This window comes from Alligator sinensis, unplaced genomic scaffold (assembly GCF_000455745.1).
Source record: "Alligator sinensis unplaced genomic scaffold, ASM45574v1 scaffold159_1, whole genome shotgun sequence".
Taxonomy (NCBI): Eukaryota; Metazoa; Chordata; order Crocodylia; family Alligatoridae; genus Alligator; species Alligator sinensis.
Window position 1 is genome coordinate 1,221,448 of NW_005842222.1, and position 14,337 is coordinate 1,235,784.

The following is a 14,337-nucleotide window of genomic DNA, read 5'->3' on the forward strand; positions in this document are numbered from 1 at the left end:
ACTGATTAGCATGCTTCAACAGCCTCCGCTTCTCATTTTTTCAGTATCCCCATGTTTCAAAATGGTGGTGGGGGCACTTTAACTAAAGCTCATCGAACAGGCTGTATAAAGGGGCAGGGGGATGCTAAATACACAAAACACTGCAGGCGCTTTAATTAAAGCAGCTCTTGGAGCTGCTCTAATTAAAGCTCCCCACCCCTACCCCAGGAGCCATGTGTAAAGACACCCAGCGTACTTACATACTGCTATGTAAGGACCCATGCATTGTGAATCTCCAAATCCGAATTGAATCAGAGGACCCTTTAATCGCTGCAAATCGAATCAGAACCCTCCAAATTGATTCGGAGAGATTCGGACATAGACACAGCTTTAAATGTTTTTTCTACATACCTCTAGGTACCAGGTGGCTCGTGAATGCTATGATGCTGGGGCAGATAGAGCGTCCCACAGAAGTCTGAGGGTCCCCCCAGCGCGCTCGGCAGCAGACCCGGAAGTAGTCCAGAAGCACTTCTGGTCCACTTCCAGGTCCACCGGAGAGCACGCAAATCAACCAATTGAATCGCTGTCCCCGATTTGAGCCAAATCCGAATCAAATAGGACCCGCTTTGCACACCCCTAGCTGGCAATACTGGCCACATGTTCAATTAAAGGCGTGATAGGAACTGGTGACAAAGTTATTACACACATATTGTATAATAACTTTGTCACTTATTCCTGGTTTTATCATGCCATTTATTTAATGAACATGTAACCAGGTCATTACTTGAGATGTGATTAGCCAGTTAATCGCATCTTAAGTGTCAGGGGCCTAAAAAACTGTAATCAAAGATGTACTTCAGCATAACCAGGCTGCAGGGCATTACAGTAGTACTTACATAGTCACATTTTTATTTTTCTGTTTGATCTCTTTGTGTCTTGCAAAAATCTGTGTTTTAATACTCTGAAAAAACTCACTTACTCATTGTTCTTATTAGCAGGTTTCAACTACAGAGATCCAGATTGGGCCCATGAGACTGACACAAGATCCTGTTCAGGTAGGACTTTGTTTTAATCTGATGATGCAATAAATTCAATGTTAATGTGCGAAGAATACTGTCCAATCCTTATAGTCACGCAAAATCTTTGTTTTACCTGTGTAAGGACTGTAGGATGCTTCTGTACTGTGCATAATTAACTGTATTAATAAAGATATTTAGTGGACTAGTAATAGTTGAGATTAAGTATTTTTAGCATAAATATTAGAAAACATAGAAGTCACAAAGCTTCAATTTTGGATGTATTTTAAACCTTGTCTGTGGAAAAACTCTGAACACATGGATAACTATTAAAAAGTTGTTGCCTGACAAACCAGTGGCATTAGAATGCACATCAGTAGTGCTATGATAATCCTTATATATTCTAAGTTATGTTACAGACCAAGACAGAGGCATTGTGTACAATAGGATGGTGTAAGCAGTATGTGACAGGATTGTTTCAGGGCTGAGTACTCAACTTGCTTTCCTTGATTCACCATTCAGCTATTGACTGTGCAAAAAATTCTTCCTTCCAGTGGCAGGGGAGATAGGGAGAGCAGGCAGTGGGAGAGGATGGAGAATCTCCTCAGCTAATTATATGAGAAAGTGAAAAAGCTAAATTCATACCAGAAAACTTAAGATGTTGGAGGGAATGGATGAAAAGCAACAAACAGTAAGTTCTGTTGTAAATCAAACCTTCCACAAACTGGCAAGGCAGCTCCTTCTAATTTTAGATCTAACTGATGGAAGCCAGTTTCGATCATAAGATTTGAAACTGCTACTCACAATATTTGGAAAGTGCTAACTGTAAATTTTGGACCATACCTAGTAAGAAAACAGTTAAAGCTAGTGGCAAGGTGGCCATCTACATCATGTAAAGAGATGTGAAAACCTTTTGTTTGTATGGCATCTATCACTAATGATGTTCCTTTCATAAATTATCTCATATCATGTATACAATCATTCTTTTACAGTTTATTCAGCCAGAAAAGGCGTTATACATAACTTTTACAGACATTCTTTGTATCAATTACCCACTACAACAGTGGGATTAATGCTGCAATATTTCAGAATACTTGGCTTCAATCCAAGGAGGTGATACTCCCCCTCTATCGGGAGCTGGCCAGACCGCAGTTGGAGTACTGCATGCAGTTCTGGGCACCGCACTTCAAGAGGGATGCGGATAACCTGGAGAAGGTCCAGAGAAGGGCCACTCATATGGTTAAGGGCTTGCAGATCAAGCCCTATGAGGAGAGACTAGAGAACCTGGACCTATTCAGCCTCCGCAAGAGAAGGTTGAGAGGCGCCCTTGTGGCTGCCTATAAGTTCATCACGGGGGCGCAGAAGGGAATTGGTGAGGGTTTATTCACCAAGGCACCCCCGGGGGGTACAAGAAATAATGGCCACAAGCTAGCAGAGAGCAGATTTAGATTGGACATTAGGAAGAACTTCTTCACAGTTAGAGTGGCCAAGGTCTGGAACGGGCTCCCAAGGGAGGTGGTGCTCTCCCCTACCCTGGGCGTCTTCAAGAGGAGGTTAGATAGGCATCTAGCTGGGGTCATCTAGACCCAGCCCTCTTCCCTGCCTATGCTAGGGGTCGGACTCGATGATCTATTGAGGTCCCTTCCGACCCTAACATCTATGAATCTATGAATCAAAACTATAGAAAGTTCTTCAGTAGTCAAACTTGCTCAGGTGCCAGCAGATTTAACTGAAATGATGGTTAGACATTGTGATTGTCATGTGCTCAGGATTGAACTACAATACCAGCATGAATCCTCATTTAAGGTAAAGAGTCTTTTGATCATTTTGAATGTCCACATGCTATAAAATGCACAAGATATGAATGTGTAATGATATACGAAATGTAAATTCCATTTACAAGTTCCTGGATTGGTTTTTACCAACCAACAATTGCTTTTTCTAAATAGTGCTGGTACAGTACTACAAAGACTCCATTATTGAATTAAGGTCGCATTGATTTGGTCCTGTTGCTGGAAACCCACACCACAGTGCCAAACAAATTGTGCTCTGACAGGTCACAAGTGCAAGAAATCAGCTGAGCTTTAGTGATAGTGACTGAACTTTGGCTTGATAATACAACAGCTCCTAAGCATACTTGCTACTATTTCTGTGTTTATTTGTTTCTGTACTAATAAATAGGGTAGATGCTAGGGCTGTGTGAAGCTTCAATTGCTGTTTTGATTTGACGGAGATTCAGCCCAATTCAGCAGCCGAATCTCTGAATCCAAATCAAATCAGGAAACCTTTTAATCTCTCTGAATCGAATCGGAACCCTCCGAATTGATTTGGAGAGGTTCGGAAAGATTCGATGATTCGGACAGACACAATTTTAAATGTGTTTTCTATATACCTCAGGGTAACAGATTGTTCGTGAATGCTGAGACGCTGGGGCAGATGGAGCATCACACAGGAGTGGAGGGGGATCCCCAGCATGCTTGGCAGCAGATCCAGCAGTGCACCAGAACTGGGGGACCCCCCCCTCAACCCCCCAGCTTGGAGACTGGTGCCTCCTGGGTCTGGGGGGGCACCCGGGGTCCCCCCCATGGCTGATCACTGAGCCGGGAGAGCACGAGAGGGAGGGGGCCTGTGTGCTCAGCAGCAGACCCAAAAGTGGACCGGAAGTACTTTTGGTCCACTTCCAGGTTTGCCACCAAGCCCACGGTGGGGCCCCCCCATGCTCCTGTGGATGCTTCATCCACCTCATCATCACAGCCCACCATCGCAGCATTCACAAGCCACACCTGGTACCTCAAGGTATGTAGAAAAAACATTTAAAGCTGTGTCTATGGCCGAATTGCTGATTCTCCGAATCGGCATTGAATCTTCAGATTCAGATTTGGCCGAATCGAATTGGGACAGTGCAAATCAATGAATCAAATCACAGTCCCCAATTCCAGTTGAATCCAAATCGAATATAGCCTGATTTGCATACCCCTAGTAGATGCCAAAAATTAAGTTCTGGCTTGTAAATATGTTCTTAGAGGATCCAGTTATAGAGAATGTAACTTTTAAAAGTTTATAAAAATATATACTGTCCATTGAAATACTGTAACATTGGTTTTATCTTGCTCTGAAATACTGCTCTAAAAAATACAAGGATAATTTGTTTTTTCTTTCAGCATTTGACATACAGAATTGTGGGGTCAGTATTTTAACGTGCAGCAAGAAGGAAAGCATAAGAGTTCATACAAGAAAATGAAGGACTTATGGAAGAATTTCTATATGCTGTGCAGATTTGAATTTTTATTTACTATAAAACCCTGAAACTTTAGATTATTGTATTCAATATCTAATGTAATAATTTAAATAATTCTTTGGCCTAATTAAATAGTTCCTTCATGTTTTTATTAGGCCCATGGAACTAACTAGCTGTGGTAGTAGAACAGTGTCTTTGTTTTTGTGAGGAATTTTAATATAAATATGTGGAACCCTTCAGGAAAAAATGTTCTTCAGACTTTGATAGTTTACATTAAGAAGAGCAAGAAAATATTAACAAGTTAAAGCGTATTTTCTATATTTATGTGAAAGTTGTTTCTCTGGCGCCCTTAGAAATCAGGTCTTTCTAAATACTGTAGAAAGATTTACAGTGGTAATTGTTATAATCTATTTTAAATTAGCATTCAGCTTGTAAAAAAGGAGAGGTAAAAAATGTCAATCCACAAACCCTTTTAGACTTTTCTTGTTACTGTTCAGCTCTGGATGGTATTTTGCCCTTAGTTTAAAAAAGAAATAAAAATCTACAGCTCTACACACAAACAAAAGAAAGTACAACCATGATATAATGAGATACATACAAGAAAGCCATATCTGTACATTAACACCTTTACAGTGGTGGGATGGGGGGAGGGGTGGAATATTGCACTTGATCTCAGTTGTGGAACAAATTGTGTTGTTTTATTTTATGCTCTGTTAATCTAGCAACATTGCACAATGAGCCAGTCCCTCTATAGTTTAGACCATATTTGCATTAATCTTTTGTTTAATAGAATTATAGAAAATTAGGGTTGGAAGGGACCTCAGGAGGTCATCTAATCCAAACCCGAACTAGATCATCCTAGCCAAGGCTTTGTCTACTTGGGTCTTAAAGACTTCTAAAGATGGAGATGCCACAACCCCTCTGGGTAGCCTGTTCCAGTGCTTTACTATACTCCAGTGTTTCTTGTGGACAATGCATATTACATATTCCTTTATACTGTTCAAGCAGCTGCAAGGGGGGAGCGCCAGGCAGACCTCAGTCCAGGTCCATGCCAGTGGGACAAGGGGCGGGGGAATTAAACCTCTCCCTGGCCAGTTCACTCACATCTAATGCCAGGGCTCTTTGGATCCTGGCCTGAGCAACTGCAGGCATGTGCTGGCGTTTCCTCAGTCTGGACAGAATGTCTGTGCAGTTGCAAACTGATTCAATCTGGGCAAATCAGACTAACCTGCAAAGACTGAATCGATTCAGGCTCTAGCTTTTTGAATGTCTGTCCCTAGCCCTAATGGCAGGGTGAGCAGAATCGGGGATCTGCAAGGGTTAATGCAGCTGTCCTCCCTCACTGACACTGAAACAGGTCCTCCAACAGGGCTTCTTACTCGGGATTTCAGTGTTGGGCCCTGCCCCAGCTCATTCTGCTTCCAAATTCCCTGTCCCTCCAGGAACACCACTGGCTAGACAACACAATCTGGATCTTTGACACTCCTGCTTTAAGGGATTATGCACCTATTCCTTTCTTTGTAAATCATTGAGGAGCCCCAAGATTTCCAGTGTTCCTGGACTAGAGGGAAAATGCAGCAGGCTTACCTGGATAAATGAACTAGGTTTTAGGCCTGCCATGAAAAATATTTTCTCCCCACAATGTCTCCAGACCAGCCATCTTAAATACCTGAAATGTGGTTGCCTGTCCCTCAGCACTGTCAAAGTGCATCTCATTGCTATATCAGCTTCCCACCCACTCATGGAGGGTCAGTCAATCTTCTTCCACCTCACAGTGCTGAAGTTCCCAAAGAGCTTGACTAAGATTTTCTCTCCAGTGCAGGCCCTGGTTCCTCATGAACCAAAATTAATTCTCACTGCCTTCTTGAGTCAATGACCACCTATTTATTACTGTCTATGAAGGCTTACCTGTAAAGGTGGCCTTTCAAGTGGCTGTGCTTTCACAAAAAGTGAGGGTGAGATCCCAGCATTGATGGAGGATTTTGTTGTACTGAAATTTCCTGGAAGAGGTCTTTCTCCGAATTCACTTCATGTTTCTTATCCAAAGTTGCCTCAGAATTTCATCTTAGTCAGAATATCACCATCACCTTTCAAACCTTTTTCCCCCAGGTCTCAGAAACAGAGGCATTTCTTCCTATGCTTGACATGAGGAGAGTCTTGTTCTTTTTATGTACACAGAACTAAGCTTTTCCAGAAATCTCTTCAACTATTCCTTTTTATTACTGGAAGATCAAAAGGCACAGTGATTTTTGCCTCCAAAGTGTCTAATTAGACCTCTCATGTCACAAATTGATGCAGAATTCCTACAGTGGCTCTACCAATGCTGATCAGGGCCCACTCCACCAGAGCCCAGGCAACTTGGAGGAATCCCTTCAGATTGTCTCCGCTCCAAATATATACAGGGCAGCCACTAGGTGCTCCAAACATACCTTCATCAAGCACTATGCTGTTGTCAAGGCCTTCCAAAAAGATAATGTGTTTTGCTAAAGCTATCCTTCATTCATTTGTGTACAACTTGGAAACACTCCCCCAGGCAATATGGGTACTTGTTTGAAGTCACCCACAATGGAATGAGCAATATGGACAATAACAGGAATTCTGTGAGATGTGTTATCAACATGCACATTCAAAGTCTTACCCTTTATTTCTTTTTCCTCAGTCCCTGGCACTCAGGGCTTCTGTGGTGAGAAGAAAATTATGCATGTGAAGCATGAAATATCCTTTGTCCTCAGCTTTGACATATGAGGATAGACAGGACAGATGTACAAATTACTATTGCTAAAGCAACAAATTCTCCAAGCTTGAGCAATTGTGGCACATTTATGTCCACAAGAATGTGTATATGGACAGCACATCTTGAACTCCAGTCACCGGTGAGTTAGGAAAAAAAAGAAGTTACTTATCACTTCACCGATTCACTCCCCTTTTGCCGTTGTAGTCCCACAAACCTATTCATCCCACTTGTACAGTCTTCATGGTCTATCATCTCTTGCAGACTGGTGAGATGCGTGTTCCCACTTCTACTGCACCAGCTTTAATTTGCCCATTTCTGAAATTTTCTCATGAGTGTCTGTCCTTTCTCCCATGCCAACTCTTGTGTATGAAAGAAGCCCCCTCCTCAAAGCTACTTGGTTTTTCTTTATAAAACTCTTCTCTCTGTGAGGCTCACAGGGACATAGCAATGGTTAAGCAATGGATATATTGTGACTGCTGATTATCATTATTTTCTCATTATTTCCTTATAGGCCTCCATGTTTGTACCCACCTATGGTCCCTAGTTTTACACCTTAGTCCCTGCTTTAAAAAGTCTATAATCTATTATGTATGTACAATGTCAAACCTGCTGGCAGAGTTGTGCTGTTACCCAGTGCATCCACAGGTGGCAGATAGTAGAATGACCTTCACGGAAGGTTAGCTGTGAAATAAGCAGGGGTAACTCTGACAAATAAGCAGTCATGGACCAAGTAACAGCAGCACCATCAGGATATGGTGGGGACAGCAGATGGCAATACACTAGGAAACACCAAGACTGGTTTGATGAGAATGATCAATGCTCAGATCTCCTGGTCAACCACAAGCACAAGGCCTTTTGTGCTTAGCAACAACTCCAAGCAAAATGTGACCGCTGGGCCTCGAACACCCAATCCCGCGCAGCTTTCGTTCGAGTGATTGGTGCTGTACGCCTTACAGACTTCCGTACATTGCCGAGTAGATGTTTACTCCTCGAGTAGTCCTCCCCAATCTTGCCTGCCACAACTTTGAATGTTTCACAGTAGTGGGGTGACTACCTGGGGCCCCCCTGCGGCACGAGGTCTGCCCGACAGTCACTTACGGGGCTCCATCACCCCTACACCCTGACCTTACGCCACCTTGATGGATCACCTGGTCTTCCTGGCCACATTCCCACTCTTGTACTGTTGTGGGGCCTTTCGAGTCCCTTCCCGTCCTGGGTACTGGCCCTTGAGGTCGGTTTGCTTACTCTGCTCCGGGTTGTCTGCGTTTGGAGATCCCAGTTGTGAAGCCTGCTCTCTCTCTCTAGAGTGAACTATCTCACTATGATCTGAACCCAACTGTGATGCCCCTACAGGCCTTGTATCGATTACCTTATCTGTATCAGCCACTCCTGTCCCTCAACCCCTTCACACGGGGAAACACAAAAAGGAAAACACAAAATAACACTTTACGGTATCGCAGGGAATCTGGGTAGCCCCTTTATCTGGTCCCTTACCTCAGGGTACCGGGTGCCTCGTTCCCTAAGACCTGTCTAGGGGATGACCCCTACCCAGGGCCATGTACCCGTGGCCTCCTGCTTGGGTTGCCTTTTCCCCTCTTTCCAATTCTTCCCGGGGCCCTGTGCTGCCCCACTTTTCTCCCTTCTGGGGTGTCCCGATCTGGGTGCTTCGTAGCCCCTCCATGTTTGCCTGGTTATTCTCTATAATCAGGGCAGGTTCTCTGTTTCTTCGCAGCCCTTCCCGCTGCTCCTGCCGAGACTCTCCCAAGGGGGAAGATTACTCCTTCTCCCAACTGGCCCCGATGCTCCCACCTGTTATGGAGTGGGTCTTCATGTCTCTCTCTCTGTTTCCTCTGGGTTTGCTGTCTTTGCTGACTGCAGAGGTTACTTCTGGCTCGTTTCTCACACTGTTGAGCCGTTCCCTGCCGCCACTGCCAGGGTCAGCATCTGGTGTCTCCTCTGGCTCCTTGTCCTTGTCTGGCTCCTTCCTCCCTGAGGGACTCCCGGGAGGTGCCCTGTAGCCGTGCCCTCCTCGGGTCCGCTCTCCCCTCCCTGTTTTCTCCGCCAGCAGCCATTTTTATTCTCACCGGCCAGTGATTGCTGGTGACATCATCGGCCAGCCTCAGCTGGATAAAGACGCGACTAACGAGCCGCATGGGCTTCTCTCCCCATTCCAGCTGCGCCACGGCTCCTGCTGTGGGTAAGTGGTTTTTTCTTGCTTTAACTTTTATGTTTGTTTCCTTTCCTTCCTGTTTATTCTGTTCCCAGTGACTTTCCCTTTTAGTTCGGGGTCCTTCCCCCCATTCTCTCCCAGGACACTAAAGAAATTGAATCACCAACAAGCCAAGGCAGAGGTCCAAGGAAGGACCCCTAACATGAACAGATGGTGGAAAGCCAGAGTGAAGGAAATTTGATATCTTGCTGACATCCATGATATATGTGGCTTCTTTGGTGACACTGAAGCCATCTATGGTCCAAGCACTCAGGGTCCAACCTCCTTGAGACCTAAGGATGGAAGAGACCTGATCAAGGAAAGGAGAGCCATTAAGCCCACTGGAAGGAGCATTTTGAAGACCTTCTCAGTTGAGACTGTTCTCAACTCCGTCCTGCAACACCCAGTCAGAGACTATCTTGGAATTCCTCCAAGGCTTGACGAGGTGAGGAAAGCCATCAAGCAGATGACGAATGACAAGTCATCTGGAGTGTATAGAATCCCTGCTGAAATCTTCAAGCAGGGAGGAGAGGAACTCACGTCACAGCTCCAAGTCCTCATCTTAAGGATCTGGAATGATAAGGAAATCCCAGATGACCTCAGACACCATGATCATGACAATCTTCAAGAAAGGAGACAGATATGACTGTGGAAATTACAGAGGGATCTCCTTGGTGTCCACAACAGGAAAGATGATTGTGGGAACCCTCCTGAACTGTCTTCTTCCACTTGCTGAAGAGCTCCTCCTGGAATCTCAAGGTGGGTTTAGGACATCAAGAGGGACAACTGACATGATTGTCACTGTTCACCAACTTCAGGACAAATTGCAGGAACAACAAAAAACCTCTCCACTTGGCCTTCTTTGACCTCATGAAAGCCTTTGACTGTCAGTTGAGAAGTGCTGTGGAGGATCCTTCTGAGGTACAGATGCCCACTAAAATTCATCGCCATTCTTTGTCTGTTTCATGATGGTATGCGAGCAGTGGTTCTCAGTAATGGATCTATCACAGATCCCTTTGAGGTTAAGATGGGAGTTAAGCAAGGCTGTGTCATTGCTCTAACACTCTTCTCGATGTTCCTTACCACATCTAACCACCAACAAGCTTCCAGTTGAAGCGGAACTACACTATTGAATGTATGGTAAACTGTTTAATGCCAGTTGACTCTGAATCAAAACCAAGGCCACCCTGACCACAATCATCGAGCTTCAGTACGTTGATGATGCTGTAATGTATGCTCACTCAGAACCAGATCTTCAGGCAATCATTGACATCTTTACCAGAACTTCCAAAAAAATGGGACTGTCGCTTAATGTTCAGCAAACTAAGGTCCCCCATCCACAAGCTCTTAATTGGAAGTTCTCCGCTCTGGTAATTCAGATTTACGGTGTGACTCTGAGTATTTCCTGTGCCTCAGAAGCCCTCTCTCACAGAAGGCTGAAATTGATGAAGAAATCCAACATTGCCTCAAATGTTCAAGTTCATCCTTCTGGCACCTGAGGAGATGCATGTTCAAAGATGGGGGACCCTGATCCCTAAGTGCAGGCAGGAGGCGTAAACCCAACCGAGGGTCTTGACTAGTCAATGCTGGGGCCAGGACTGGAAGGATCAAAAGTGCCAGGGGCCCACTGCGAGGGACACCAATGATAAGCAAAGAAGCTCAGGGTCCTGACTGGCCTGAGACGGGGCCAGAGCTTATATGGAAGCCGAAGGTCCCATGATTGGGGTCACAGCTAATGGGCAAAGAGGACGGTTGAGCCAGTTGCCTGAGATGCCATCTGTGAGGCTTGGACTGTGGTGTAGAGGTGGAATGGAGCTACGGATAGCCCCCCCACAATATTGGGGTGTAAAATGGGCAGCCTCCCACCTAATTAACACTCATTTATGTTCCATCAAGGCATGGCAGGCGAGAGGTGGGTGATGTGCCCAGAGGCAGGTGGGGAAACTAGCCCTGTGGCAAGTCAGGGACCCCCACTTTGCCACACCTACAAGAGATTATAAATAGCATCTGATTTAGTAGATTGTTACTGAAAAAAGCATATGCCTGTCTGAACCAGTTAGTCTCTAAGGTGTCATCTTGCCCTGCCTTTTGCCAAACTGTATAACTTATCGTCTCCAAAGGGGGAAAATCAAGAATATGTAGCACTGTAAAAATGTCCTAATTGCATGCCACTTAGCTAACCAAGAACAAGATTAACCTAATGATAACAGAAAAAAATTAATTTGATTTGATCCTGTATCTCCAGGTTAGCATCCTGTCAACTGCAGTTTCATTAGTTACTCCTGTAATTAGGAAAAAGTAGGGAACAGGGAAGGGTGCTGGCTACTTGCGCTTGGGTCCGGTTGACAGAAGGAAGCATGCATATTGCTGCAATGGCTACAACTGTTGTTGGATAAAAGCAAAAGTATAGTGTTTGCAGCCAGTCCCCAAGAGTGTGTCTCTGTGTAGACCATCAATTTCAGATCATCTCTGTTCCAAGTAAGTAATGTTAGAATATAAGAACTGCCATTTACTGGGTTAGGCCATAAATCCAACATCCAGAGTGGATGTTGAAAGGGAGAGTGAACAGGGTATGACCATGGTTTCTTCCCCTGTTTCTTTCTCACTTGCAGCCTCCAGCATTTTAAGTCCAGGAAATTCTGATTCAGAGGCTGTACCCCCAACTTCCATGTTCAATAGCTGCTGATGCACCTTTCTTCCAAGTGGAGCAGGCTTGCCTTTCCTAGCTTGGGTTGAGTCCCAGGCTTGAAATCTTGCTGTTTTGATTGGTGGAGCCCATCCACCAATCAGGAGACAGCAAAAGTCATTAAGTCATGCCCCTTTCCTGATGCGAGGGGAAGAGGAGCTCTCCCCCACTCCCCCGGACCTGATTGAAGACTGTACCACTCAGGTCTGGAAGACTTCAGGGGCAGATCCCTGGAGAATATAAAAGGATCTGCATGCCCAGCAGGAGGGGAACACATCTGGAAAGAAGAGAAGAGAGAAAAGCGGGGCTTAGAAGAGCTGAGGAGAGCTGGTCAGCGGGGTGAAGCAGTAGCCCAGAAGCGCCCCTGAAGACTTCCATCAGCAGGGAACAGCAGATGGCTCCAGCAGCTAGGCTCTCGGTGTACAGCACAGCGTCCAGACCCTGGGAGCTGCATGAGGCGGCTTGGGTCTGCAGCCTCTGGTGTGTGGCCAGAGATACGTGCACAGGTCGGTGCACAGAGTAGGACCTTTGGAGCGCTTGGGCGGCTCAGGTCCTCAACCCCCATAACAAGGCTGGGAGCTCACTGCACAGAGGGTCCGGGAACAGACGGAGCCTGGTGCTGCATGAGGCAGCCCAGGCCTCCAACCCATAGCAAAAGGTTGAGTCCAGGGAGCCAGACGGTGCTCAGGCTACTGAGCCAACAGACAGGGCTGAGCCAGAGACCCCAGGAGCCCTGCATAGAGAAGCCCTGTTCCACATGACAGCAACCCCCCCCACCCCAAAGCCCACTGCAGGCGAGAGAGCAGCCTGGCGCAGAGGACAAGGGCCACTTTCCAGGCCTGGGAGCCATGAGTTGCAGGGAAAAGAGGATTCCCACAGGGGAAGCGGGGAATCCCTCCGATTAGTTAAAGGCTCCTGAAAGTGGAGGTCCACTGGGACGGCCCCCCTGAAGTTACCAGCTTCCTTGTAGGGTGTGGGAAAAGCCCAAGGGCGTTGGGGTTTCCCCTTGGGATTAAGTTTTTCTTTGGTGTTCTTGCCATAAGTTGTATGATGGCATGCCTTATATTTTGTGAACTCTCATGTTTGTAAATTAGTAGATGAGTAGAGTCCTAGGGCTCTGCTGGGACCCCCTGTTGCTATTATTTCACCTGTTATTTATTTGTATTTATTTGTGGCTTATTTATTGTTCACCCATACTTATCTATAGTTTATCTGTTGGCTATCTATGTTTATTTTGGGATTTATCAGTTTCAGATCAGATACTTACCAGTATCTGGAGCACTGGTGTAAGGTTTTGTAGCATTTACCCAGAGGATATTGTTTATGTTATTTGTTTAGATTATCCTATAAATAAATAAATATAGTACCTATGTTTATATTCATGTTTCTTTTTCTTGTGATAAGTTAATGTAAATAGATTTGTATATAGTTAAGTCCCCTGACTGTCCTGGCCTGGTTCTATAGGGACAGACGGAAACTAAGCGGTCTGCAGTTCCCCCACAGCACACCTGCCAGCTAACAATTCCCTTCAATTGGAAAAGGGGAGTATATACCTGAGTTACCTGGGCTACACAAGAATTTGTCCAATCCCTTGTGTGAAAAGCACGCTAATTCAAATCCAGCTGGTTTTGTTTACTGAGATGCTATGGTAAATGGTCATTTCTAGGTATTCATATTAAGATAGAGATGTACTAACATATACCTGTCTTGCCAAGTTAATAAAATATTGAATTACATTGCTGCTACAATAACATTAATCACTTATCGTTTGGAATGCATCAGTCTAGACAGTTTGACATGAGGCAAAAGTAGGGTGACCTTGGCTAGCTTCTAGTCAATGTGTTGAATTTCGCATGGTGACACCATGACCACATAGAGTAAGACAGATACAAATCTGTTGACCTTTCTCATAGATATTTTGGGTCAAATCCTGTGTACTTTACTTGGATAGGTTGTCCCAGTGAACTCAGTGGGTTAATTTACTGTGTATGCAACACACAGCATTTTGCCCTCTATATGACATTTTTCAAGGTACTAAATTTCTTACTGTGCAATTTGAACATTTTTGGTAAGTCTAAGATTCCTTGAGTCCTTTCCTCTTTATAGTGTGTTTAACCTTAAGTAATCTTTTTCATCTGTAGCAAAGTATAGCCTAGTTAGTGATTAACTATAATAAATATGTTCAAATAGCAGAAGAGAGGATATAGAAGACCTATGTTACTGACTGTATAATTTTTAAACTGATGATAAGTATAGCAAGGCGATTCTAAAAAATATTTCCTATGAACTCTGACATCTATAAAGGAATTAATTTTACACAAGAAGTAGTTGTTGTGGAACTGAAGTTGACTCTAACTTTTCCTAAGATACATTTCATATGACATCCATTCAGCTTTTATATTACAACCAGCAAAGAGTCCAAATCTACCATCTTTTTCATTTGAGCGGTCCATAAACACACAACTGATCCTGCTG

General features: G+C 44.6%; 1 protein-coding gene across 1 annotated transcript in view; it reads left to right on the forward strand.

Annotated features, from left to right (window-relative positions):
* The first annotated feature begins 1,633 nt into the window (after positions 1-1,633).
* The window catches only part of PDE8B (phosphodiesterase 8B), a 91,251-nt gene continuing 78,547 nt past the window's right edge, over positions 1,634-14,337 (forward strand). The window contains exon 1 of the mRNA XM_006027085.3: positions 1,634-1,686. Coding sequence (XP_006027147.1) covers positions 1,654-1,686 — 33 coding nt within the window. The 5' untranslated portion in view covers positions 1,634-1,653. The remainder of the gene's footprint in view (positions 1,687-14,337) is intronic.